General features: G+C 34.4%; 9 protein-coding genes and 2 long non-coding RNA genes across 17 annotated transcripts; all 11 read right to left on the minus strand.

Annotated features, from left to right (window-relative positions):
• Nucleotides 1–1,996: 1,996 nt before the first annotated feature.
• Nucleotides 1,997–6,087, minus strand: LOC149055568 (uncharacterized). Of its 3 annotated transcripts, XR_016191335.1 has the most exons (4): nucleotides 5,894–6,087; nucleotides 5,654–5,809; nucleotides 3,162–3,272; nucleotides 1,997–2,151 (listed from the first exon to the last, which is right to left on the minus strand). XR_016191335.1 is itself a non-coding variant. In XM_089225327.1 (3 exons), exons 1-3 carry the CDS (start codon nucleotides 6,056–6,058, stop codon nucleotides 3,231–3,233), a joined length of 363 nt encoding a protein of 120 aa, XP_089081453.1. In that variant the 5' UTR covers nucleotides 6,059–6,087; the 3' UTR covers nucleotides 3,096–3,230. The 3 variants fall into 3 exon arrangements, 2 of the variants coding, with proteins under 2 accessions (XP_089081453.1, XP_089081454.1); XM_089225327.1 differs by lacking the exon at nucleotides 1,997–2,151 and having other exon boundaries at nucleotides 3,096–3,272; XM_089225328.1 differs by lacking the exons at nucleotides 1,997–2,151; nucleotides 3,162–3,272 and adding an exon at nucleotides 5,333–5,577 and having other exon boundaries at nucleotides 5,894–6,084.
• A 20-nt stretch (nucleotides 6,088–6,107) lies between these two features.
• Nucleotides 6,108–7,304, minus strand: LOC149055569 (uncharacterized). The gene is made up of 4 exons (XM_089225776.1): nucleotides 7,114–7,304; nucleotides 6,870–7,037; nucleotides 6,382–6,549; nucleotides 6,108–6,305 (listed from the first exon to the last, which is right to left on the minus strand). Exons 2-4 carry the CDS (start codon nucleotides 7,032–7,034, stop codon nucleotides 6,108–6,110), a joined length of 531 nt encoding a protein of 176 aa, XP_089081902.1. The 5' UTR covers nucleotides 7,035–7,037; nucleotides 7,114–7,304.
• A 22-nt stretch (nucleotides 7,305–7,326) lies between these two features.
• On the minus strand, nucleotides 7,327–9,249 carry LOC149055570 (uncharacterized). Of its 2 annotated transcripts, XM_089225325.1 has the most exons (7): nucleotides 9,064–9,249; nucleotides 8,820–8,987; nucleotides 8,576–8,743; nucleotides 8,088–8,255; nucleotides 7,844–8,011; nucleotides 7,600–7,767; nucleotides 7,327–7,523 (listed from the first exon to the last, which is right to left on the minus strand). In XM_089225325.1, the coding sequence occupies exons 1-3, from the start codon at nucleotides 9,226–9,228 to the stop codon at nucleotides 8,654–8,656; spliced, it is 423 nt and encodes a 140-aa protein (XP_089081451.1). In that variant the 5' UTR covers nucleotides 9,229–9,249; the 3' UTR covers nucleotides 7,327–7,523; nucleotides 7,600–7,767; nucleotides 7,844–8,011; nucleotides 8,088–8,255; nucleotides 8,576–8,653. The 2 variants fall into 2 exon arrangements, with proteins under 2 accessions (XP_089081451.1, XP_089081452.1); XM_089225326.1 differs by lacking the exon at nucleotides 7,844–8,011 and having other exon boundaries at nucleotides 8,104–8,255.
• A 41-nt stretch (nucleotides 9,250–9,290) lies between these two features.
• On the minus strand, nucleotides 9,291–12,971 carry LOC149055571 (uncharacterized). Of its 4 annotated transcripts, none has more exons than XM_089225331.1 (7): nucleotides 12,720–12,971; nucleotides 12,234–12,399; nucleotides 11,990–12,157; nucleotides 11,742–11,913; nucleotides 11,502–11,669; nucleotides 10,284–11,425; nucleotides 9,291–10,207 (listed from the first exon to the last, which is right to left on the minus strand). In XM_089225331.1, exons 1-3 carry the CDS (start codon nucleotides 12,882–12,884, stop codon nucleotides 12,135–12,137), a joined length of 354 nt encoding a protein of 117 aa, XP_089081457.1. In that variant the 5' UTR covers nucleotides 12,885–12,971; the 3' UTR covers nucleotides 9,291–10,207; nucleotides 10,284–11,425; nucleotides 11,502–11,669; nucleotides 11,742–11,913; nucleotides 11,990–12,134. The 4 variants fall into 4 exon arrangements, with proteins under 4 accessions (XP_089081457.1, XP_089081458.1, XP_089081456.1 ...); XM_089225332.1 differs by having other exon boundaries at nucleotides 9,291–9,475; nucleotides 9,600–10,207; nucleotides 11,502–11,913; XM_089225330.1 differs by having other exon boundaries at nucleotides 11,502–11,913.
• A 663-nt stretch (nucleotides 12,972–13,634) lies between these two features.
• On the minus strand, nucleotides 13,635–14,345 carry LOC149055572 (uncharacterized). The gene is made up of 3 exons (XR_016191336.1): nucleotides 14,183–14,345; nucleotides 13,939–14,106; nucleotides 13,635–13,862 (listed from the first exon to the last, which is right to left on the minus strand). It is a non-coding gene; the product is annotated as an uncharacterized LOC149055572 (long non-coding RNA).
• A 49-nt stretch (nucleotides 14,346–14,394) lies between these two features.
• Nucleotides 14,395–18,482, minus strand: LOC149055573 (uncharacterized). The gene is made up of 7 exons (XM_089225786.1): nucleotides 18,318–18,482; nucleotides 18,074–18,241; nucleotides 17,586–17,804; nucleotides 16,129–16,296; nucleotides 15,885–16,052; nucleotides 15,641–15,808; nucleotides 14,395–14,592 (listed from the first exon to the last, which is right to left on the minus strand). The coding sequence occupies exons 1-7, from the start codon at nucleotides 18,480–18,482 to the stop codon at nucleotides 14,395–14,397; spliced, it is 1,254 nt and encodes a 417-aa protein (XP_089081912.1).
• LOC149055574 (uncharacterized) lies at nucleotides 16,305–17,039 on the minus strand. Its single transcript, XR_016191337.1, has 3 exons — nucleotides 16,860–17,039; nucleotides 16,616–16,783; nucleotides 16,305–16,539 (listed from the first exon to the last, which is right to left on the minus strand). It is a non-coding gene; the product is annotated as an uncharacterized LOC149055574 (long non-coding RNA).
• Nucleotides 18,483–18,567: 85 nt separating the features above from the next.
• On the minus strand, nucleotides 18,568–19,231 carry LOC149055575 (uncharacterized). Its single transcript, XM_089225333.1, has 2 exons — nucleotides 19,050–19,231; nucleotides 18,568–18,973 (listed from the first exon to the last, which is right to left on the minus strand). Exons 1-2 carry the CDS (start codon nucleotides 19,212–19,214, stop codon nucleotides 18,776–18,778), a joined length of 363 nt encoding a protein of 120 aa, XP_089081459.1. The 5' UTR covers nucleotides 19,215–19,231; the 3' UTR covers nucleotides 18,568–18,775.
• Nucleotides 19,232–19,263: 32 nt separating this feature from the next.
• Nucleotides 19,264–23,602, minus strand: LOC149055576 (uncharacterized). Its single transcript, XM_089225789.1, has 7 exons — nucleotides 23,438–23,602; nucleotides 23,194–23,361; nucleotides 22,950–23,117; nucleotides 21,246–21,413; nucleotides 20,514–20,681; nucleotides 19,782–19,949; nucleotides 19,264–19,461 (listed from the first exon to the last, which is right to left on the minus strand). The coding sequence occupies exons 1-7, from the start codon at nucleotides 23,600–23,602 to the stop codon at nucleotides 19,264–19,266; spliced, it is 1,203 nt and encodes a 400-aa protein (XP_089081915.1).
• On the minus strand, nucleotides 21,704–22,936 carry LOC149055577 (uncharacterized). The gene is made up of 5 exons (XM_089225545.1): nucleotides 22,706–22,936; nucleotides 22,462–22,629; nucleotides 22,218–22,385; nucleotides 21,978–22,133; nucleotides 21,704–21,901 (listed from the first exon to the last, which is right to left on the minus strand). Exons 1-5 carry the CDS (start codon nucleotides 22,868–22,870, stop codon nucleotides 21,704–21,706), a joined length of 855 nt encoding a protein of 284 aa, XP_089081671.1. The 5' UTR covers nucleotides 22,871–22,936.
• Nucleotides 23,603–23,687: 85 nt separating the features above from the next.
• Nucleotides 23,688–24,345, minus strand: LOC149055578 (uncharacterized). Its single transcript, XM_089227437.1, has 2 exons — nucleotides 24,170–24,345; nucleotides 23,688–24,093 (listed from the first exon to the last, which is right to left on the minus strand). The coding sequence occupies exons 1-2, from the start codon at nucleotides 24,332–24,334 to the stop codon at nucleotides 23,896–23,898; spliced, it is 363 nt and encodes a 120-aa protein (XP_089083563.1). The 5' UTR covers nucleotides 24,335–24,345; the 3' UTR covers nucleotides 23,688–23,895.
• Between the last annotated feature and the right edge of the window lie 22 nt (nucleotides 24,346–24,367).

Consider the following 24,367-nt stretch of genomic DNA (forward strand, 5'->3'; position numbering starts at 1 on the left):
TGTGACTATCTATCTATGTTTATTTTTTGAAACATTTTTTTGTTATATTTAAAATTTGTTTACAGTTTATAATAACTAAAAACAAATTAAAATTATTATACCTGTAATAATTGATAGAAGTCTTATTACTATTATGATTTACTGTAGATATTCATCAACTTTCGTATCTCTGTAGTCTTAATTTCCGCAAAGCATATTCTTTCAAAAAGGAGTAAACATGCACTTTCTTCTGAACGATTTCTCAAATATTATTAAATATTTTTTTTATTTTCATGAAAAATCTATTATGTATATTATATAATATATAGATTATATAAAAAATACCAGTTTTTTCTTTTGTTAAAACATCTATGTTCTAACAAGTATGGGGAGGTTAGGGGAGAAGGTCTCTTAAAAAAATTCTGGTTGCGCCACAATTCTTTCTCTATTCTTTATTGTTACACCATTTATATCATATCGTCTTCTTTCTTGGATAGCGAAAAGAGCTGATTAAAAACCATATTTTTTATTTCAATCAAAAATCAAAATTATGTATATTAATTTGCATTCTTTTCTATTATCTATTGCGTAAATTTTATTTTTAAAATTTTGCAATGCTCATTCACTTTTATAAAATTTCTTCTTGACTTCTTGTTTCATGATATAGTTTAGGTTTAATTCTTCTAACAAATTGAATTACGATTACTAAAATATGCTGATAGATAATAGTAAAATAAATTATTTAAATAGCTAAAATAAACTTAGTAATATAAGCCGATATTCCACTTAGAATTGTTTTTCGTGTACTTACACTAATTTTATATATAAATTAATTCAAATTTAAAACATCCATTACAGTGATCCACCTCGGTGGCGTATTTTAAAATTTTTCTGGGGATGTCCTCAGTTTATAAGTCGTAATTTGAAATAACATTACTATAAATGTATAATTTCTATATACTTATTACTTAAAACCATGCTGCAGGAACATAGGCGAAACTACGAGTCAGGCCACTAAGGCCATGTCCTGACCTAATACTAACTGGATAATATACCGACATAATAAAATTTAAAATTTAAATAAAAAAACTTATTTTATAGTTAGAATTTTTTCATATTTTTCATTTGGCTTGTCCTAATACAATTTTCTAGTTTCACCTATGTGCAGGATCATATATCTATTTTAGCTGTTGTAACTAATTTTAAACTACATTTTACATAGTAATTTGTTCGTTGTAAAAAAACTATGTCCTCGCGATTGCTCGTGCCTCTAATAATCGGGTTCTGCAATTATGTAAGAATTTTAGTTTTTTTTTTTGAGAGGTTCTGGGGGGTCGTCCAGACCCTTCCTTCCCTTAAATACGCTACTGAACCTCCCAAAATCTATTGTATAGGGGAGCAGTACCCACTTATTGCATACCTTTTTTAATATTAGGGCTATAGTTCATATTTTTATAATTCTGAAAGATGTTTAGAGTTCTAAACACTAAACTGTAGTTGTATCATTTGGGCGATTGTAAACTCCGCCAGAATATCGGTCGAGATAAAAAGGTAATAATAGGTCTATGGTAAACTCCCCCAGTTTTTTTTTCTTACCTATAATGGGTATATGTAAACTCCGCCAGTTTTTTTTTTTTACCTGGTCAGTGCGACAGCTCTCGCATTGCCACGTGCCTTCTCACATTAAATACGTTTACATCTATTGTGATGATATATGTCAAAATTGATAAAATATTGTCAAGGTTAGAGCGATTCAAATTATTAATAGTTTTATCTTCATATTATCTGAAATCAGGATTTCCAATGATGATATCGGCTGTAGGTATGGTATACGTGAAGTCGTATACATTGACGAACATAATCATTCGTAGTCTGCGTGTCTCCGATATTTCCGATACTTCCGATATTTGTATATGCCGAACGAAATATGTCGCAAGATAGTAATAATATAAAATTAATTACTGGTCAACGAGGCAATTTATTGGTTGTATTTAAAAATTATAAGTATAATAAAAATATAAAATACGCGTCTGGTGAAATAAAATGGAGGTGTAATAACAAAAACTGTAATGCATGTATAAAAACTGTTGGATCTGAGCAACATAATATTGCTTAACACATTTTGAAAATGATACACACATTACTTCATGCCTTCCAATTTCAATCCAAACACTAGAAAGACAAGAAATAAGTAGTTGTGTAAAGAGAAAAGCGGTGGAAGATATTCGTGATAAACCGGGTAAATACATTTCATAATTAAATAGTAATAAAATAGGTACACGTATCGTATGCTATCTACATAAACAGAAAAAAAAATGATCAATGAGAGATTGCATACGACACATGTAGTCATTTTTTGTAGATGGCATACACTTCTTATAGATAAAATATTAAATACCAATATATTTTTTCTTTTAGCTAAAATATTAAACATGGGATTAGAATGTTGTAGTAGTACAATAAAAAACTCTACAAATTTAACTTCAAATGACATGTCGTTGGTAAAGAGAAACATGTATAATGCACGTAGAAAATGAATGCCACCAGTTCCAACTTCGCGATCTGAAGTTATCTCTTCGCTTATTCAGATGGCACCAAAAACGATCAGAGATGAAAGTTTTTTAATTTTATCTGATTTCGATAGTGAGATTATTATATATAGTTGTATTACAAATCTAAAATATTTATGTACCTCAGAAACAATTTATATGGATGGAACGTTTGATTATTGTGTTAAATTTTTTTATCAATTATTTACTTTGCATGGCTATTTTAATGGACATTATATACCACTTGTCTTCTGTCTTTTAAAAGATAAAAAACAAGAGACTTACATTAATTGTTTCAAATCAATCTGTGCAAAATGTTTAGAGTTAAATTTAGTTTTTAGTCCAACAGAAATAGTTGTCGATTTTGAATTAGCAATTCATAATGCATGCGAAAAAATATGGCCTGATGTTAATCTAGTAGGATGTAGATTTCATCTCAGCCAATCATGGTGGAGGGCAATTCAAAACTTTGGACTGAGTGTTGAATATAAAAGTGAATCAGAAATAAGTAAGTGGCTTCATCTATGTTTCGGATTATTATTTTTATCTCCCGAAAAAGTTTCCAATGTATTTGCATTTACTTTAGAAGCAATCATGCCATCCGACCCTAGAGTAACTAAGTTCTCAGATTACCTTGTTGACAATTATATAAGTAATGACGCAGCGTTTCCTCCTCATTTGTGGGCTGATCAAAATGCAAATTTAAATCGAACAACAAATGCCTGTGAATCCTTTCATAGTCATCTGAAAAATTCATTTTATAAAAGTCATCCGAATGTTCACATTTTTAGTAAAGTTCTTATCGAATTTCAAACCCAAACTTATATTAAACTAAATGGCATATCTCAAGTAAATCAGCTAAAAAATTCGAAATAAAAAAAAATGACAGTATTACAGGATGCTATGAATAGGTATACTAATAAAGAAATACAAGACTTAGAATATTTGCAAATTGTATCACATCATTTTAGTTTTCATGCATGACAATATTTATAACAATTATTTATTATTATATTTTATTATATTATGTGGACGATTATTTATTTATTATTTTTTGACTGTGATTTATGTATATTTAATGTTGACAATTATTAATTATTATTATGAAAAATATGATTTTGGATTATTTATTATGATTTTTTATACTATGATTTAAATATTTTATTGTGAACGATTCTTAATTATTATTATAGAAAATATGATTTTATATTATTAGGTATAACGATTATTTATTTATTTTTTATTATATTATGTGGACAATTATTAATTATTATTATGAAAAATATGATTTTGGATTATTTATTATGATTTTTTTGTACTATGATTTAAATATTTAATGTGATCGATATGATATGATATTATATTATATTTTTTTTTTTTTTAAATATATCATATTGATTTTATACTACTATTTGATTTTCTTCACTGGCGGAGTTTACATGAACTCAATTTTACCTGATTTTTTCAGTGGCGGAGTTTACATGAACCCAATTTTACCTGTTTTTTTTTTTCTGGCGGAGTTTACAGTAAAAAATGGTACTTGTGGCGGAGTTTACATGCGCCCGTCAAACTATATATAATATTACTGTCAAGAATATTTTATAATATGATATATTTATGTTGTTATTATATTAATTTATTTTACTTTTAGTTATATGTGACGAATTAGTGAGTTGATTTAATTTTGACAAAAAATATTTTATTTATTATGTTATTGATATTAAATCATTATGATATATTGATATTACAAAATTATAGTATTAATTATTTTTATTACTTATTAGATATTGTAATTGACTTTCAACTTTGTTTCGTGTATACGTGTGTAAAATGAATACGTCGTGAATAGTTTTGTAGTATAGATAGGCTATATTTTAAAATGAATCTAAATTCTAAATGTTTTGAAAATTACATCGTTTTATGCCAAATATAATAAAATATGTAAAAGTTTCAAATCCCAATGGGCCAGGCCTCTCTAGTCTCTATGGACGAGGACTCATTTTTAAGCTATAATAATATTATGTCGAATAGGGACAAATGGACGTAGCCGTTTGGACGTGGTTGTTTGGACGCGGGGACAATTGAACGTCAAAAAAAAAAAAAAATAATTATAATTATAAATTTAATTTAAAATTTATACAATTAAAAAAAAAAAACTAAAAATTAAAAACTAATAGTTCTTGTTTATATTTTATAGGTGTTTACCTATTTATAAATTATAAAACCATTGATATTATATTTGTTAGTAATATAACCAATGGTATCGTATCATAGCGAACATTATCGAACATTATCGATTATTATTGATTATCACGTGCCTATTACCTATAGATTAAATTTTATCGTTTTGGCAATAGGTACACCTATAATAAAAATAGGTATAATATATAACTTTAAACTTATTGGTTATTACAACCATTTATATCACATTTTGTAATACACGAAAATACACACTTATTATCTTGTTAGTTGTATACAAATTGCGTGGTAGTGTACATATGTATATGTAAAATGTCGTTTATTATTAATTCGAATCGCGATGGGTGAAGTTTTTTTGAATGACGGTTTTATGTATTTATTTGATGCTTTTAGTTCTGATGGTTTAAATGTTTAAATTTAAAACGGTTTTGGCGATGTAGATATAAACGAGAGTGTAAGGCTCGTGTTCATACTGGTATAACAGACTTAGTTATTCTTAAGCACATAAACAATCACACTCACGACTCTGACGCTGCTAAAGTGGAAGCAAATATAGCAGTGTGTAATATTAAAAAACGTACTAGAGAAACCATAGAACCAACATCTACAGTGATAAATGAGTGTATTTCTGAATTATCACAAGCATCTAAGGTACTTAGATAATATTAGATTTTACACAATTACACAATTTTTATTACATTTATAATTATTTATAATTTATTATATTTATGAAAAATTAATATTAATAATAATATGATCTTCAACTAGTCTGTCTGTGTACTCAGTTGGAAAAATACATTTAACGTTCACATCTGTGCCACTAATCACTATGATGTGGACTTTCCATAAGCTTTAACAAAAAATTAATACTTAGCACGTCAGCGATTGTTCAATTATTAGGCTATAATGTGTAGATGGATACTTACATCATCGATCATGTCTTTCAGTGTTGAATAACATTTCTGCTCTGGAACCGTATCATCACCTCCCATGATATTGCCTTTATTGGCTTGTGATTTGCTTTTGGGTTTCCAGAATGAACATAATTTGCTTTTACAACAACAATGCGGACATTTTACAATCTATAATAATAAATTGATAACTAGAATTCAGAGATCTTCTTAAACCATATTATATTAGACTCTAAAATTTAGATGGGTACTTACTTTACCGTTTCTGTACCAAATCGGAGGATTAAATAACGGGTTTGCTACCGGATATTGATCCTTTACGATAATATGGTCTTCAACTAGTTGTTTTCTGTCTGTGTACTCAGTTGGTGAATCACTTTCAGAGTTCACATCTCTGCCACTATGATGTGGACTTTCCATAAGCTTTAACAAAAAATTAATACTTAGCACGTCAGCGATTGTCCAAATATTAGCCTATAATGTGTAGATGGGTACTTACTTGACCGTTTCTGTACCAAATCGAACGATTAAATATCGGGTTTGCTACCGGATATTGATCCTTTACGATAATATGGTCTTCAACTAGTTGTATTCTGTCTGTGTACTCAGTTGGTGAATCACTTTCAGAATTCACATTTCTGCCACTATGATGTGGACTTTCCGTAAGCTTTAACAAAAAATTAATACTTAGCACGTCAGCGATTGTCCAAATATTAGCCTATAATGTGTAGATGGGTACTTACTTGACCGTTTCTGTACCAAATCGGAGGATTAAATATAGGGTTTGCTACCGGATATTGAAACATTACGATAATATGGTCTTCAACTAGTTGTTTTCTGTCTGTGTACTCAGTTGGTGAATCACTTTCAGTTTTCACATCTCTGCCACTATGATGTGGACTTTCCATAAGCTTTAACAAAAAATTAATACTTAGCACGTCAGCGATTGTCCAAACATTAGCCTATAATGTGTAGATGGGTACTTAATTGACCGTTTCTGTACCAAATCGGAGGATTAAATATAGGGTTTGCTACCGGATATTGATCCTTTACGATAATATGGTCTTCAACTAGTTGTTTTCTGTCTGTGTACTCAGTTGGTGAATCACTTTCAGAATTCACATTTCTGCCACTATGATGTGGACTTTCCATAAGCTTTAACAAAAAATTAATACTTAGCACGTCAGCGATTGTCCAAATATTAGCCTATAATGTGTAGATGGGTACTTACTTGACCGTTTCTGTACCAAATCAGAGGATTAAATATAGGGTTTGCTACCGGATATTGATCCTTTACGATAATATGGTCTTCAACTAGTTGTTTTCTGTCTGTGTACTCAGTTGGTGAATCACTTTCAGTGTTCACATCTCTGCCACTATGATGTGGACTTTCCATAAGCTTTAACAAAAAATTAATACTTAGCACGTCAGCGATTGTCCAAATATTAGCCTATAATGTGTAGATGGGAACTTACTTGACCGTTCGTACCAAATCGGAGGATTAAATTTAGGGTTTGCTACCGGATATTGATCCTTTACGATAATATGGTCTTCAACTAGTTGTTTTCTGTCTGTGTAATCAGTTGGTGAATCACTTTCAGTTTTCACATCTCTGCCACTATGATGTGGACTTTCCATAAGCTTTAACAAAAAATTAATACTAAGCACGTCAGCGATTGTTCAAATATTAGCCTATAATGTGTAGATGGGTACTTACTTGACCGTTTCTGTACCAAATCGGAGGATTAAATATAGGGTTTGCTACCGGATGTTGATCCTTTACGATAATATGGTCTTAAACTAGTTGTTTTCTGTCTGTGTACTCAGTTGGTGAATCACTTTCAGTTTTCACATCTCTGCCACTATGATGTGGACTTTCCATAAGCTTTAACAAAAAATTAATACTTAGCACGTCAGCGATTGTCCAAATATTAGCCTATAATGTGTAGATGGGTACTTACTTGACCGTTTCTGCACCAAATCGAACGATTAAATATCGGGTTTGCTACCGGATATTGATCCTTTACGATAATATGGTCTTCAACTAGTTGTTTTCTGTCTGTGTACTCAGTTGGTGAATCACTTTCACAATTCACATTTCTGCCACTATGATGTGGACTTTCCATAAGCTTTAACAAAAAATTAATACTTAGCACGTCAGCGATTGTCCAAATATTAGCCTATAATGTGTAGATGGGTACTTACTTGACCGTTTCTGTACCAAATCGGAGGATTAAATATAGGGTTTGCTACCGGATGTTGATCCTTTACGATAATATGGTCTTAAACTAGTTGTTTTCTGTCTGTGTACTCAGTTGGTGAATCACTTTCAGTGTTCACATCTCTGCCACTATGATGTGGACTTTCCATAAGCTTTAACAAAAAATTAATACTTAGCACGTCAGCGATTGTCCAAATATTAGCCTATAATGTGTAGATGGGTACTTACTTGACCGTTTCTGCACCAAATCGAACGATTAAATATCGGGTTTGCTACCGGATATTGATCCTTTACGATAATATGGTCTTCAACTAGTTGTTTTCTGTCTGTGTACTCAGTTGGTGAATCACTTTCACAATTCACATTTCTGCCACTATGATGTGGACTTTCCATAAGCTTTAACAAAAAATTAATACTTAGCACGTCAGCGATTGTTCAAATATTAGCCTATAATATGTAGATGGGTACTTAAATGACCGTTTCTGTACCAAATCGAACGATTAAATATCGGGTTTGCTACCGGATATTGATCCTTTACGATAATATGGTCTTCAACTAGTTGTTTTCTGTCTGTGTACTCAGTTGGTGAATCACTTTCAGTGTTCACATCTCTGCCACTATGATGTGGACTTTCCATAAGCTTTAACAAAAAATTAATACTTAGCACGTCAGCGATTGTCCAAATATTAGCCTATAATGTGTAGATGGGTACTTACTTGACCGTTTCTGTACCAAATCGGAGGATTAAATATAGGGTTTGCTACCGGATGTTGATCCTTTACGATAATATGGTCTTAAACTAGTTGTTTTCTGTCTGTGTACTCAGTTGGTGAATCACATTCAGTGTTCACATCTCTGCCACTATGATGTGGACTTTCCATAAGCTTTAACAAAAAATTAATACTTAGCACGTCAGCGATTGTCCAAATATTAGCCTATAATGTGTAGATGGGTACTTACTTGACCGTTTCTGCACCAAATCGAACGATTAAATATCGGGTTTGCTACCGGATATTGATCCTTTACGATAATATGGTCTTCAACTAGTTGTTTTCTGTCTGTGTACTCAGTTGGTGAATCACTTTCAGTGTTCACATCTCTGCCACTATGATCTGGACTTTCCATAAGCTTTAACAAAAAATTAATACTTAGCACGTCAGCGATTGTCCAAATATTAGCCTATAATGTGTAGATGGGTACTTACTTGACCGTTTCTGTACCAAATCGGAGGATTAAATATAGGGTTTGCTACCGGATGTTGATCCTTTACGATAATATGGTCTTCAACTAGTTGTTTTCTGTCTTTGTACTCAGTTGGTGAATCACTTTCAGTGTTCACATCTCTGCCACTATGATGTGGACTTTCCATAAGCTTTAACAAAAAATTAATACTTAGCACGTCAGCGATTGTTCAAATATTAGCCTATAATGTGTAGATGGGTACTTACTTGACCGTTTCTGTACCAAATCGGAGGATTAAATATAGGGTTTGCTACCGGATATTGATCCTTTACGATAATATGGTCTTCAACTACTTGTTTTCTGTCTGTGTACTCAGTTGGTGAATCACTTTCAGTGTTCACATCTCTGCCACTATGATGTGGACTTTCCATAAGCTTTAACAAAAAATTAATACTTAGCACGTCAGCGATTGTCCAAATATTAGCCTATAATGTGTAGATGGGTACTTAATTGACCGTTTCTGTACCAAATCGGAGGATTAAATATAGGGTTTGCTACCGGATATTGATCCTTTACGATAAAATGGTCTTCAACTAGTTGTTTTCTGTCTGTGTACTCAGTTGGTGAATCACTTTCAGTGTTCACATCTCTGCCACTATGATGTGGACTTTCCATAAGCTTTAACAAAAAATTAATACTTAGCACGTCAGCGATTGTCCAAACATTAGCCTATAATGTGTAGATGGGTACTTAATTGACCGTTTCTGTACCAAATCGGAGGATTAAATATAGGGTTTGCTACCGGATATTGATCCTTTACGATAAAATGGTCTTCAACTAGTTGTTTTCTGTCTGTGTACTCAGTTGGTGAATCACTTTCAGTGTTCACATCTCTGCCACTATGATGTGGACTTTCCATAAGCTTTAACAAAAAATTAATACTTAGCACGTCAGCGATTGTCCAAACATTAGCCTATAATGTGTAGATGGGTACTTAATTGACCGTTTCTGTACCAAATCGGAGGATTAAATATAGGGTTTGCTACCGGATATTGATCCTTTACGATAATATGGTCTTCAACTAGTTGTTTTCTGTCTGTGTACTCAGTTGGTGAATCACTTTCAGTGTTCACATCTCTGCCACTATGATGTGGACTTTCCATAAGCTTTAACAAAAAATTAATACTTAGCACGTCAGCGATTGTCCAAATATTAGCCTATAATGTGTAGATGGGAACTTACTTGACCGTTCGTACCAAATCGGAGGATTAAATTTAGGGTTTGCTACCGGATATTGATCCTTTACGATAATATGGTCTTCAACTAGTTGTTTTCTGTCTGTGTAATCAGTTGGTGAATCACTTTCAGTTTTCACATCTCTGCCACTATGATGTGGACTTTCCATAAGCTTTAACAAAAAATTAATACTTAGCACGTCAGCGATTGTTCAAATATTAGCCTATAATGTGTAGATGGGTACTTACTTGACCGTTTCTGTACCAAATCGGAGGATTAAATATAGGGTTTGCTACCGGATGTTGATCCTTTACGATAATATGGTCTTAAACTAGTTGTTTTCTGTCTGTGTACTCAGTTGGTGAATCACTTTCAGTTTTCACGTCTCTGCCACTATGATGTAGACTTTCCATAAGCTTTAACAAAAAATTAATACTTAGCACGTCAGCGATTGTTCAAATATTAGCCTATAATGTGTAGATGGGTACTTAAATGACCGTTTCTGTACCAAATCGAACGATTAAATATCGGGTTTGCTACCGGATATTGATCCTTTACGATAATATGGTCTTCAACTAGTTGTTTTCTGTCTGTGTACTCAGTTGGTGAATCACTTTCAGTGTTCACATCTCTGCCACTATGATGTGGACTTTCCATAAGCTTTAACAAAAAATTAATACTTAGCACGTCAGCGATTGTCCAAATATTAGCCTATAATGTGTAGATGGGTACTTACTTGACCGTTTCTGTACCAAATCGGAGGATTAAATATAGGGTTTGCTACCGGATGTTGATCCTTTACGATAATATGGTCTTAAACTAGTTGTTTTCTGTCTGTGTACTCAGTTGGTGAATCACTTTCAGTGTTCACATCTCTGCCACTATGATGTGGACTTTCCATAAGCTTTAACAAAAAATTAATACTTAGCACGTCAGCGATTGTCCAAATATTAGCCTATAATGTGTAGATGGGTACTTACTTGACCGTTTCTGTACCAAATCGGAGGATTAAATATAGGGTTTGCTACCGGATATTGAAACTTTACGATAATATGGTCTTAAACTAGTTGTTTTCTGTCTGTGTACTCAGTTGGTGAATCACTTTCAGTTTTCACATCTCTGCCACTATGATATGGACTTTCCATAAGCTTTAACAAAAAATTAATACTTAGCACGTCAGCGATTGTTCACATATTAGCCTATAATGTGTAGATGGGTACTTACTTGACCGTTTCTGTACCAAATCGGAGGATTAAATATAGGGTTTGCTACCGGATATTGATCCTTTACGATAATATGGACTTCAACTACTTGTTTTCTGTCTGTGTACTCAGTTGGTGAATGACTTTCAGTGTTCACATCTCTGCCACTATGATGTGGACTTTCCATAAGCTTTAACAAAAAATTAATACTTAGCACGTCAGCGATTGTCCAAATATTAGCCTATAATGTGTAGATGGGTACTTAATTGACCGTTTCTGTACCAAATCGGAGGATTAAATATAGGGTTTGCTACCGGATATTGATCCTTTACGATAATATGGTCTTCAACTAGTTGTTTTCTGTCTGTGTACTCAGTTGGTGAATCACTTTCAGAATTCACATTTCTGCCACTATGATGTGGACTTTCCATAAGCTTTAACAAAAAATTAATACTTAGCACGTCAGCGATTGTCCAAATATTAGCCTATAATGTGTAGATGGGTACTTACTTGACCGTTTCTGTACCAAATCAGAGGATTAAATATAGGGTTTGCTACCGGATATTGATCCTTTACGATAATATGGTCTTCAACTAGTTGTTTTCTGTCTGTGTACTCAGTTGGTGAATCACTTTCAGTGTTCACATCTCTGCCACTATGATGTGGACTTTCCATAAGCTTTAACAAAAAATTAATACTTAGCACGTCAGCGATTGTCCAAATATTAGCCTATAATGTGTAGATGGGAACTTACTTGACCGTTCGTACCAAATCGGAGGATTAAATTTAGGGTTTGCTACCGGATATTGATCCTTTACGATAGTATGGTCTTCAACTAGTTGTTTTCTGTCTGTGTAATCAGTTGGTGAATCACTTTCAGTTTTCACATCTCTGCCACTATGATGTGGACTTTCCATAAGCTTTAACAAAAAATTAATACTTAGCACGTCAGCGATTGTTCAAATATTAGCCTATAATGTGTAGATGGGTACTTAAATGACCGTTTCTGTACCAAATCGAACGATTAAATATCGGGTTTGCTACCGGATATTGATCCTTTACGATAATATGGTCTTCAACTAGTTGTTTTCTGTCTGTGTACTCAGTTGGTGAATCACTTACAGTGTTCACATCTCTGCCACTATGATGTGGACTTTCCATAAGCTTTAACAAAAAATGAATACTTAGCACGTCAGCGATTGTCCAAATATTAGCCTATAATGTGTAGATGGGTACTTACTTGACCGTTTCTGTACCAAATCAGAGGATTAAATATAGGGTTTGCTACCGGATATTTATCCTTTACGATAATATGGTCTTCAACTAGTTGTTTTTTGTCTGTGTACTCAGTTGGTGAATCACTTTCAGTGTTCACATCTCTGCCACTATGATGTGGACTTTCCATAAGCTTTAACAAAAAATTAATACTTAGCACGTCAGCGATTGTTCAAATATTAGCCTATAATGTGTAGATGGGTACTTAAATGACCGTTTCTGTACCAAATCGAACGATTAAATATCGGGTTTGCTACCGGATATTGATCCTTTACGATAATATGGTCTTCAACTAGTTGTTTTCTGTCTGTGTACTCAGTTGGTGAATCACTTTCAGTGTTCACATCTCTGCCACTATGATGTGGACTTTCCATAAGCTTTAACAAAAAATGAATACTTAGCACGTCAGCGATTGTCCAAATATTAGCCTATAATGTGTAGATGGGTACTTACTTGACCGTTTCTGTACCAAATCAGAGGATTAAATATAGGGTTTGCTACCGGATATTGATCCTTTACGATAAAATGGTCTTCAACTAGTTGTTTTCTGTCTGTGTACTCAGTTGGTGAATCACTTTCAGTGTTCACATCTCTGACACTATGATGTGGACTTTCCATAAGCTTTAACAAAAAATTAATACTTAGCACGTCAGCGATTGTTCAAATATTAGCCTATAATGTGTAGATGGGTACTTACTTGACCGTTTCTGTACCAAATCGGAGGATTAAATATAGAGTTTGCTACCGGATATTGATCCTTTACGATAATATGGTCTTCAACTAGTTGTTTTCTGTCTGTGTACTCAGTTGGTGAATCACTTTCAGTGTTCACATCTCTGCCACTATGATGTGGACTTTCCATAAGCTTTAACAAAAAATTAATAATTAGCACGTCAGCGATTGTCCAAATATTAGCCTATAATGTGTAGATGGGTACTTACTTGACCGTTTCTGTACCAAATCGGAGGATTAAATATAGGGTTTGCTACCGGATATTGATCCTTTACGATAATATGGTCTTCAACTAGTTGTTTCTGTCTGTGTACTCAGTTGGTGAATCACTTTCAGTTTTCACATCTCTGCCACTATGATGTGGACCTTCCATAAGCTTTAACAAAAAATTAATACTTAGCACGTCAGCGATTGTCCAATTATTAGCCTATAATGTGTTGATGGGTACTTACTTGACCGTTTCTGTACCAAATCGGAGGATTAAATATAGGGTTTGCTAAAGGATATTGATCCTTCACGATAATATGGTCTTCAACTAGTTGTTTTCTGTCTGTGTACTCGGTTGGTGAATCACTTTCAGTGTTCACATCTCTGCCACTATGATGTGGACTTTCCATAAGCTTTAACAAAAAATTAATACTTAGCACGTCAGCGATTGTCCAAATATTAGCCTATAATGTGTAGATGGGAACTTACTTGACCGTTCGTACCAAATCGGAGGATTAAATATAGGGTTTGCTACCGGATATTGATCCTTTACGATAATATGGTCTTCAACTAGTTGTTTTCTGTCTGTGTACTCAGTTGGTGAATCACTTTCAGTTTTCACATCTCTGCCACTATGATGTGGACTTTCCATAAGCTTTAACAAAAAATTAATACTTAGCACGTCAGCGATTGTTCAAATATTAGCCTATAATGTGTAGATGGGTACTTACTTGACCGTTTCTGTACCAAATCGAACGATTAAATATCGGGTTTGCTACCGGATATTGATCCTTTACGATAATATGGTCTTCAACTAGTTGTTTTCTGTCTGTGTACTCAGTTGGTGAATCACTTTCAGTTTTCACATCTCTGCCACTATGATGTGGACTTTCCATAAGCTTTAACAAAAAATTAATACTTAGCACGTCAGCGATTGTCCAATTATTAGGCTATAATGTGTAGATGGATACTTACATCATCGATCATGTCTTTCAGTGTTGAATAACATTTCTGCTCTGGAACCGTATCATCACCTCCCATGATATTGCCTTTATTGGCTTGTGATTTGGTTTTGGGTTTCCAGAATGAACATAATTTGCTTTTACAACAACGATGCGGACATTTTACAATCTATAATAATAAATTGATAACTAGAATTCAGAGATCTTCTTAAACCATATTATATTAGACTCTAAAATTTAGATGGGTACTTACTTTACCGTTTCTGTACCAAATCGGCGGATTAAATAACGGGTTTGTTACCGGACATTGATCCTTTACGATAATATGGTCTTCAGCTAGTTGTTTTCTGTCTGTGTACTCAGTTGGTAAATCACTTTCAGAGTTCACATCTCTGCCACTATGATGTGGACTTTCCATAAGCTTTAACAAAAAATTAATACTTAGCACGTCAGCGATTGTCCAAATATTAGCCTATAATGTGTAGATGGGTACTTACTTGACCGTTTCTGTACCAAATCGAACGATTAAATATCGGGTTTGCTACCGGATATTGATCCTTTACGATAATATGGTCTTCAACTAGTTGTTTTCTGTCTGTGTACTCAGTTGGTGAATCACTTTCAGAGTTCACATCTCTGCCACTTTTATGTGGACTTTCCATAAGCTTTAACAAAAAATTAATACTTAGCACGTCAGCGATTGTTCAAATATTAGCCTATAATGTGTAGATGGGTACTTAAATGACCGTTTCTGTACCAAATCGAACGATTAAATATCGGGTTTGCTACCGGATATTGATCCTTTACGATAATATGGTCTTCAACTAGTTGTTTTCTGTCTGTGTACTCAGTTGGTGAATCACTTACAGTGTTCACATCTCTGCCACTATGATGTGGACTTTCCATAAGCTTTAACAAAAAATGAATACTTAGCACGTCAGCGATTGTCCAAATATTAGCCTATAATGTGTAGATGGGTACTTACTTGACCGTTTCTGTACCAAATCAGAGGATTAAATATAGGGTTTGCTACCGGATATTTATCCTTTACGATAATATGGTCTTCAACTAGTTGTTTTCTGTCTGTGTACTCAGTTGGTGAATCACTTTCAGTGTTCACATCTCTGCCACTATGATGTGGACTTTCCATAAGCTTTAACAAAAAATGAATACTTAGCACGTCAGCGATTGTCCAAATATTAGCCTATAATGTGTAGATGGGTACTTACTTGACCGTTTCTGTACCAAATCAGAGGATTAAATATAGGGTTTGCTACCGGATATTGATCCTTTACGATAAAATGGTCTTCAACTAGTTGTTTTCTGTCTGTGTACTCAGTTGGTGAATCACTTTCAGTGTTCACATCTCTGACACTATGATGTGGACTTTCCATAAGCTTTAACAAAAAATTAATACTTAGCACGTCAGCGATTGTTCAAATATTAGCCTATAATGTGTAGATGGGTACTTACTTGACCGTTTCTGTACCAAATCGGAGGATTAAATATAGAGTTTGCTACCGGATATTGATCCTTTACGATAATATGGTCTTCAACTAGTTGTTTTCTGTCTGTGTACTCAGTTGGTGAATCACTTTCAGTGTTCACATCTCTGCCACTATGATGTGGACTTTCCATAAGCTTTAACAAAAAATTAATACTTAGCACGTCAGCGATTGTCCAAATATTAGCCTATAATGTGTAGATGGGTACTTACTTGACCGTTTCTGTACCAAATCGGAGGATTAAATATAGGGTTTGCTACCGGATATTGATCCTTTACGATAATATGGTCTTCAACTAGTTGTTTCTGTCTGTGTACTCAGTTGGTGAATCACTTTCAGTTTTCACATCTCTGCCACTATGATGTGGACCTTCCATAAGCTTTAACAAAAAATTAATACTTAGCACGTCAGCGATTGTCCAATTATTAGCCTATAATGTGTTGATGGGTACTTACTTGACCGTTTCTGTACCAAATCGGAGGATTAAATATAGGGTTTGCTAAAGGATATTGATCCTTCACGATAATATGGTCTTCAACTAGTTGTTTTCTGTCTGTGTACTCGGTTGGTGAATCACTTTCAGTGTTCACATCTCTGCCACTATGATGTGGACTTTCCATAAGCTTTAACAAAAAATTAATACTTAGCACGTCAGCGATTGTCCAAATATTAGCCTATAATGTGTAGATGGGAACTTACTTGACCGTTCGTACCAAATCGGAGGATTAAATATAGGGTTTGCTACCGGATATTGATCCTTTACGATAATATGGTCTTCAACTAGTTGTTTTCTGTCTGTGTACTCAGTTGGTGAATCACTTTCAGTTTTCACATCTCTGCCACTATGATGTGGACTTTCCATAAGCTTTAACAAAAAATTAATACTTAGCACGTCAGCGATTGTTCAAATATTAGCCTATAATGTGTAGATGGGTACTTACTTGACCGTTTCTGTACCAAATCGAACGATTAAATATCGGGTTTGCTACCGGATATTGATCCTTTACGATAATATGGTCTTCAACTAGTTGTTTTCTGTCTGTGTACTCAGTTGGTGAATCACTTTCAGTTTTCACATCTCTGCCACTATGATGTGGACTTTCCATAAGCTTTAACAAAAAATTAATACTTAGCACGTCAGCGATTGTCCAATTATTAGGCTATAATGTGTAGATGGATACTTACATCATCGATCATGTCTTTCAGTGTTGAATAACATTTCTGCTCTGGAACCGTATCATCACCTCCCATGATATTGCCTTTATTGGCTTGTGATTTGGTTTTGGGTTTCCAGAATGAACATAATTTGCTTTTACAACAACGATGCGGACATTTTACAATCTATAATAATAAATTGATAACTAGAATTCAGAGATCTTCTTAAACCATATTATATTAGACTCTAAAATTTAGATGGGTACTTACTTTACCGTTTCTGTACCAAATCGGCGGATTAAATAACGGGTTTGTTACCGGACATTGATCCTTTACGATAATATGGTCTTCAGCTAGTTGTTTTCTGTCTGTGTACTCAGTTGGTAAATCACTTTCAGAGTTCACATCTCTGCCACTATGATGTGGACTTTCCATAAGCTTTAACAAAAAATTAATACTTAGCACGTCAGCGATTGTCCAAATATTAGCCTATAATGTGTAGATGGGTACTTACTTGACCGTTTCTGTACCAAATCGAACGATTAAATATCGGGTTTGCTACCGGATATTGATCCTTTACGATAATATGGTCTTCAACTAGTTGTTTTCTGTCTGTGTACTCAGTTGGTGAATCACTTTCAGAGTTCACATATCTGCCACTATGATGTGGACTTTCCATAAGCTTTAACAAAAAATTAATACTTAGCACGTCAGCGATTGTCCAAATATTAGCCTATAATGTGTAGAAGGGTACTTACTTGACCGTTTCTGTACCAAATCGAACGATTAAATATCGGGTTTGCTACCGGATATTGATCCTTTACGATAATATGGTCTTCAACTAGTTGTTTTCTGTCTGTGTACTCAGTTGGTGAATCACTTTCAGAGTTCACATCTCTGCCACTTTTATGTGGACTTTCCATAAGCTTTAACAAAAAATTAATACTTAGCACGTCAGCGATTGTCCAAATATTAGCCTATAATGTGTAGATGGGTACTTACTTGACCGTTTCTGTACCAAATCGGAGGACTAAATATAGGGTTTGCTACCGGATATTGATCCTTTACGATAATATGGTCTTCAACTAGTTGTTTTCTGTCTGTGTACTCAGTTGGTGAATCACTATCAGTTTTCACATATCTGCCACTATGATGTGGACTTTCCATAAGCTTTAACAAAAAATTAATACTTAGCACGTCAGCGATTGTCCAAATATTAGCCTATAATGTGTAGATGGGTACTTACTTGACCGTTTCTGTACCAAATCGAACGATTAAATATCGGGTTTGCTACCGGATATTGATCCTTTACGATAATATGGTCTTCAACTAGTTGTTTTCTGTCTGTGTACTCAGTTGGTGAATCACTTTCAGAGTTCACATCTCTGCCACTATGATGTGGACTTTCCATAAGCTTTAACAAAAAATTAATACTTAGCACGTCAGCGATTGTCCAAATATTAGCCTATAATGTGTAGATGGGTACTTACTTGACCGTTTCTGTACCAAATCGGAGGATTAAATATAGAGTTTGCTACCGGATATTGATCCTTTACGATAATATGGTCTTCAACTAGTTGTTTTCTGTCTGTGTACTCAGTTGGTGAATCACTTTCAGTGTTCACATCTCTGCTACTATGATGTGGACTTTCCATAAGCTTTAACAAAAAATTAATACTTAGCACGTCAGCGATTGTCCAAATATTAGCCTATAATGTGTAGATGGGTACTTACTTGACCGTTTCTGTACCAAATCGGAGGACTAAATATAGGGTTTGCTACCGGATATTGATCCTTTACGATAATATGGTCTTCAACTAGTTGTTTTCTGTCTGTGTACTCAGTTGGTGAATCACTTTCAGTTTTCACATCTCTGCCACTATGATGTGGACTTTCCATAAGCTTTAACAAAAAATTAATACTTAGCACGTCAGCGATTGTTCAAATATTAGCCTATAATGTGTAGATGGGTACTTACTTGACCGTTTCTGTACCAAATCGAACGATTAAATATCGGGTTTGCTACCGGATATTGATCCTTTACGATAATATGGTCTTCAACTAGTTGTTTTCTGTCTGTGTACTCAGTTGGTGAATCACTTTCAGAGTTCACATCTCTGCCACTATGATGTGGACTTTCCATAAGCTTTAACAAAAAATTAATACTTAGCACGTCAGCGATTGTCCAAATATTAGCATATAATGTGTAGATGGGTACTTACTTGACCGTTTCTGTACCAAATCGGAGGATTAAATATAGGGTTTGCTACCGGATATTGATTCTTTACGATTTTATGGTCTTCAACTAGTTGTTTTCTGTCTGTGTACTCAGTTGGTGAATCACTTTCAGTTTTCACATCTCTGCCACTATGATGTGGACTTTCCATAAGGTTTAACAAAAAATTAATACTTAGCACGTCAGCGATTGTCCAAATATTAGCCTATAATGTGTAGATGGGTACTTACTTGACCGTTTCTGTACCAAATCGAAGGATTAAATATCGGGTTTTCTACCGGATATTGATCCTTTACGATAATATGGTCTTCAACTAGTTGTTTTCTGTCTGTGTACTCAGTTGGTGAATCACTTTCAGTTTTCACATATCTGCCACTATGATGTGGACTTTCCATAAGCTTTAACAAAAAATTAATACTTAGCACGTCAGCGATTGTCCAAATATTAGCCTATAATGTGTAGATGGGTACTTACTTGACCGTTTCTGTACCAAATCGAACGATTAAATATCGGGTTTGCTACCGGATATTGATCCTTTACGATAATATGGTCTTCAACTAGTTGTTTTCTGTCTGTGTACTCAGTTGGTGAATCACTTTCAGAGTTCACATCTCTGCCACTATGATGTGGACTTTCCATAAGCTTTAACAAAAAATTAATACTTAGCACGTCAGCGATTGTCCAAATATTAGCATATAATGTGTAGATGGGTACTTACTTGACCGTTTCTGTACCAAATCGGAGGATTAAATATAGGGTTTGCTACCGGATATTGATCCTTTACGATTTTATGGTCTTCAACTAGTTGTTTTCTGTCTGTGTACTCAGTTGGTGAATCACTTTCAGTTTTCACATCTCTGCCACTATGATGTGGACTTTCCATAAGGTTTAACAAAAAATTAATACTTAGCACGTCAGCGATTGTCCAAATATTAGCCTATAATGTGTAGATGGGTACTTACTTGACCGTTTCTGTACCAAATCGAAGGATTAAATATCGGGTTTTCTACCGGATATTGATCCTTTACGATAATATGGTCTTCAACTAGTTGTTTTCTGTCTGTGTACTCAGTTGGTGAATCACTTTCAGTTTTCACATATCTGCCACTATGATGTGGACTTTCCATAAGCTTTAACAAAAAATTAATACTTAGCACGTCAGCGATTGTCCAAATATTAGCCTATAATGTGTAGATGGGTACTTACTTGACCGTTTCTGTACCAAATCGAACGATTAAATATCGGGTTTGCTACCGGATATTGATCCTTTACGATAATATGGTCTTCAACTAGTTGTTTTCTGTCTGTGTACTCAGTTGGTGAATCACTATCAGTTTTCACATATCTGCCACTATGATGTGGACTTTCCATAAGCTTTAACAAAAAATTAATACTTAGCACGTCAGCGATTGTCCAAATATTAGCCTATAATGTGTAGATGGGTACTTACTTGACCGTTTCTGTACCAAATCGAACGATTAAATATCGGGTTTGCTACCGGATATTGATCCTTTACGATAATATGGTCTTCAACTAGTTGTTTTCTGTCTGTGTACTCAGTTGGTGAATCACTTTCAGAGTTCACATCTCTGCCACTATGATGTGGACTTTCCATAAGCTTTAACAAAAAATTAATACTTAGCACGTCAGCGATTGTCCAAATATTAGCCTATAATGTGTAGATGGGTACTTACTTGACCGTTTCTGTACCAAATCGAACGATTAAATATTGGGTTTGCTACCGGATATTGATCCTTTACGATAATATGGTCTTCAACTAGTTGTTTTCTGTCTGTGTACTCAGTTGGTGAATCACTTTCAGAGTTCACATATCTGCCACTATGATGTGGACTTTCCATAAGCTTTAACAAAAAATTAATACTTAGCACGTCAGCGATTGTCCAAATATTAGCCTATAATGTGTAGATGGGTACTTACTTGACCGTTTCTGTACCAAATCGGAGGACTAAATATAGGGTTTGCTACCGGATATTGATCCTTTACGATAATATGGTCTTCAACTAGTTGTTTTCTGTCTGTGTACTCAGTTGGTGAATCACTTTCAGAGTTCACATCTCTGCCACTATGATGTGGACTTTCCATAAGCTTTAACAAAAAATTAATACTTAGCACGTCAGCGATTGTTCAAATATTAGCCTATAATGTGTAGATGGGTACTTACTTGACCGTTTCTGTACCAAATCGAACGATTAAATATCGGGTTTGCTACCGGATATTGATCCTTTACGATAATATGGTCTTCAACTAGTTGTTTTCTGTCTGTGTACTCAGTTGGTGAATCACTTTCAGTTTTCACATCTCTGCCACTATGATGTGGACTTTCCATAAGCTTTAACAAAAAATTAATACTTAGCACGTCAGCGATTGTCCAATTATTAGGCTATAATGTGTAGATGGATACTTACATCATCGATCATGTCTTTCAGTGTTGAATAACATTTCTGCTCTGGAACCGTATCATCACCTCCCATGATATTGCCTTTATTGGCTTGTGATTTGGTTTTGGGTTTCCAGAATGAACATAATTTGCTTTTACAACAACGATGCGGACATTTTACAATCTATAATAATAAATTGATAACTAGAATTCAGAGATCTTCTTAAACCATATTATATTAGACTCTAAAATTTAGATGGGTACTTACTTTACCGTTTCTGTACCAAATCGGCGGATTAAATAACGGGTTTGTTACCGGACATTGATCCTTTACGATAATATGGTCTTCAGCTAGTTGTTTTCTGTCTGTGTACTCAGTTGGTAAATCACTTTCAGAGTTCACATCTCTGCCACTATGATGTGGACTTTCCATAAGCTTTAACAAAAAATTAATACTTAGCACGTCAGCGATTGTCCAAATATTAGCCTATAATGTGTAGATGGGTACTTACTTGACCGTTTCTGTACCAAATCGAACGATTAAATATCGGGTTTGCTACCGGATATTGATCCTTTACGATAATATGGTCTTCAACTAGTTGTTTTCTGTCTGTGTACTCAGTTGGTGAATCACTTTCAGAGTTCACATCTCTGCCACTTTTATGTGGACTTTCCATAAGCTTTAACAAAAAATTAATACTTAGCACGTCAGCGATTGTCCAAATATTAGCCTATAATGTGTAGATGGGTACTTACTTGACCGTTTCTGTACCAAATCGGAGGACTAAATATAGGGTTTGCTACCGGATATTGATCCTTTACGATAATATGGTCTTCAACTAGTTGTTTTCTGTCTGTGTACTCAGTTGGTGAATCACTTTCAGTTTTCACATCTCTGCCACTATGATGTGGACTTTCCATAAGGTTTAACAAAAAATTAATACTTAGCACGTCAGCGATTGTCCAAATATTAGCCTATAATGTGTAGATGGGTACTTACTTGACCGTTTCTGTACCAAATCGAAGGATTAAATATCGGGTTTTCTACCGGATATTGATCCTTTACGATAATATGGTCTTCAACTAGTTGTTTTCTGTCTGTGTACTCAGTTGGTGAATCACTTTCAGTTTTCACATATCTGCCACTATGATGTGGACTTTCCATAAGCTTTAACAAAAAATTAATACTTAGCACGTCAGCGATTGTCCAAATATTAGCCTATAATGTGTAGATGGGTACTTACTTGACCGTTTCTGTACCAAATCGAACGATTAAATATCGGGTTTGCTACCGGATATTGATCCTTTACGATAATATGGTCTTCAACTAGTTGTTTTCTGTCTGTGTACTCAGTTGGTGAATCACTTTCAGAGTTCACATCTCTGCCACTTTTATGTGGACTTTCCATAAGCTTTAACAAAAAATTAATACTTAGCACGTCAGCGATTGTCCAAATATTAGCCTATAATGTGTAGATGGGTACTTACTTGACCGTTTCTGTACCAAATCGGAGGACTAAATATAGGGTTTGCTACCGGATATTGATCCTTTACGATAATATGGTCTTCAACTAGTTGTTTTCTGTCTGTGTACTCAGTTGGTGAATCACTATCAGTTTTCACATATCTGCCACTATGATGTGGACTTTCCATAAGCTTTAACAAAAAATTAATACTTAGCACGTCAGCGATTGTCCAAATATTAGCCTATAATGTGTAGATGGGTACTTACTTGACCGTTTCTGTACCAAATCGAACGATTAAATATCGGGTTTGCTACCGGATATTGATCCTTTACGATAATATGGTCTTCAACTAGTTGTTTTCTGTCTGTGTACTCAGTTGGTGAATCACTTTCAGAGTTCACATCTCTGCCACTATGATGTGGACTTTCCATAAGCTTTAACAAAAAATTAATACTTAGCACGTCAGCGATTGTCCAAATATTAGCCTATAATGTGTAGATGGGTACTTACTTGACCGTTTCTGTACCAAATCGGAGGATTAAATATAGAGTTTGCTACCGGATATTGATCCTTTACGATAATATGGTCTTCAACTAGTTGTTTTCTGTCTGTGTACTCAGTTGGTGAATCACTTTCAGTGTTCACATCTCTGCTACTATGATGTGGACTTTCCATAAGCTTTAACAAAAAATTAATACTTAGCACGTCAGCGATTGTCCAAATATTAGCCTATAATGTGTAGATGGGTACTTACTTGACCGTTTCTGTACCAAATCGGAGGACTAAATATAGGGTTTGCTACCGGATATTGATCCTTTACGATAATATGGTCTTCAACTAGTTGTTTTCTGTCTGTGTACTCAGTTGGTGAATCACTTTCAGTTTTCACATCTCTGCCACTATGATGTGGACTTTCCATAAGCTTTAACAAAAAATTAATACTTAGCACGTC

This window comes from Diuraphis noxia, unplaced genomic scaffold, assembly GCF_037042655.1.
Source record: "Diuraphis noxia isolate RWA-SAM2 unplaced genomic scaffold, SU_Dnox_SAM2 contig0004, whole genome shotgun sequence".
In the NCBI taxonomy this organism is placed as follows: domain Eukaryota; kingdom Metazoa; phylum Arthropoda; class Insecta; order Hemiptera; family Aphididae; genus Diuraphis; species Diuraphis noxia.

Bases quoted from the DNA above. Each gene is read 5' to 3' on its own strand.
- LOC149055568 (XM_089225327.1), bottom strand. From the start codon at position 6,058: ATGGAAAGTCCACATCATAGTGGCAGAGATGTGAACTCTGAAAGTGAT. The intron at 5,810-5,893 runs GTAAGTACCCAT...TTATTATTATAG, and splicing joins TTTGGTACAGAAACGGTAAA to ATTGTAAAATGTCCGCATTG. The intron at 3,273-5,653 runs GTAAGTATCCAT...TGAATTTTTCAG, and splicing joins TGAAAGACATGATCGATGAT to ATGACTATGAAAGGATTCAC.
- LOC149055569 (XM_089225776.1), bottom strand. From the start codon at position 7,034: ATGGAAAGTCCACATCATAGTGGCAGAGATGTGAACACTGAAAGTGAT. The intron at 6,550-6,869 runs GTAAGTACCCAT...TTTTTGTTAAAG, and splicing joins TTTGGTACAGAAACGGTCAA to CTTATGGAAAGTCCACATCA. The intron at 6,306-6,381 runs GTAAGTACCCAT...TTTTTGTTAAAG, and splicing joins TTTGGTACAGAAACGGTCAA to CTTACGGAAAGTCCACATCA.
- LOC149055570 (XM_089225326.1), bottom strand. From the start codon at position 9,228: ATGGAAAGTCCACATCATAGTGGCAGAGATGTGAACACTGAAAGTGAT. The intron at 8,988-9,063 runs GTAAGTACCCAT...TTTTTGTTAAAG, and splicing joins TTTGGTACAGAAACGGTCAA to CTTATGGAAAGTCCAGATCA. The intron at 8,744-8,819 runs GTAAGTACCCAT...TTTTTGTTAAAG, and splicing joins TTTGGTGCAGAAACGGTCAA to CTTATGGAAAGTCCACATCA.
- LOC149055571 (XM_089225329.1), bottom strand. From the start codon at position 12,884: ATGGAAAGTCCACATCATAGTGGCAGAGATGTGAACACTGAAAGTGAT. The intron at 12,644-12,719 runs GTAAGTACCCAT...TTTTTGTTAAAG, and splicing joins TTTGGTACAGAAACGGTCAA to CTTATGGAAAGTCCACATCA. The intron at 12,400-12,471 runs GTACCCATCTAC...TTTTTGTTAAAG, and splicing joins GTACAGAAACGGTCATTTAA to CTTATGGAAAGTCCACATCA.
- LOC149055573 (XM_089225786.1), bottom strand. From the start codon at position 18,482: ATGGAAAGTCCACATCATAGTGGCAGATATGTGAAAACTGATAGTGAT. The intron at 18,242-18,317 runs GTAAGTACCCAT...TTTTTGTTAAAG, and splicing joins TTTGGTACAGAAACGGTCAA to CTTATGGAAAGTCCACATAA. The intron at 16,297-17,585 runs GTAAGTACCCAT...TTTTTGTTAAAG, and splicing joins TTTGGTACAGAAACGGTAAA to CTTATGGAAAGTCCACATCA.
- LOC149055575 (XM_089225333.1), bottom strand. From the start codon at position 19,214: ATGGAAAGTCCACATCATAGTGGCAGAGATGTGAAAACTGAAAGTGAT. The intron at 18,974-19,049 runs GTAAGTACCCAT...TTTTTGTTAAAG, and splicing joins TTTGGTACAGAAACGGTCAA to CTTATGGAAAGTCCACATCA.
- LOC149055577 (XM_089225545.1), bottom strand. From the start codon at position 22,870: ATGGAAAGTCCACATCATAGTGGCAGAGATGTGAAAACTGAAAGTGAT. The intron at 22,630-22,705 runs GTAAGTACCCAT...TTTTTGTTAAAG, and splicing joins TTTGGTACAGAAACGGTCAA to CTTATGGAAAGTCCACATAA. The intron at 22,134-22,217 runs GTAAGTACCCAT...TTATTATTATAG, and splicing joins TTTGGTACAGAAACGGTAAA to ATTGTAAAATGTCCGCATCG.
- LOC149055576 (XM_089225789.1), bottom strand. From the start codon at position 23,602: ATGGAAAGTCCACATCATAGTGGCAGATATGTGAAAACTGATAGTGAT. The intron at 23,362-23,437 runs GTAAGTACCCAT...TTTTTGTTAAAG, and splicing joins TTTGGTACAGAAACGGTCAA to CTTATGGAAAGTCCACATAA. The intron at 19,950-20,513 runs GTAAGTACCCAT...TTTTTGTTAAAG, and splicing joins TTTGGTACAGAAACGGTCAA to CTTATGGAAAGTCCACATCA.
- LOC149055578 (XM_089227437.1), bottom strand. From the start codon at position 24,334: ATGGAAAGTCCACATCATAGTGGCAGAGATGTGAAAACTGAAAGTGAT. The intron at 24,094-24,169 runs GTAAGTACCCAT...TTTTTGTTAAAG, and splicing joins TTTGGTACAGAAACGGTCAA to CTTATGGAAAGTCCACATCA.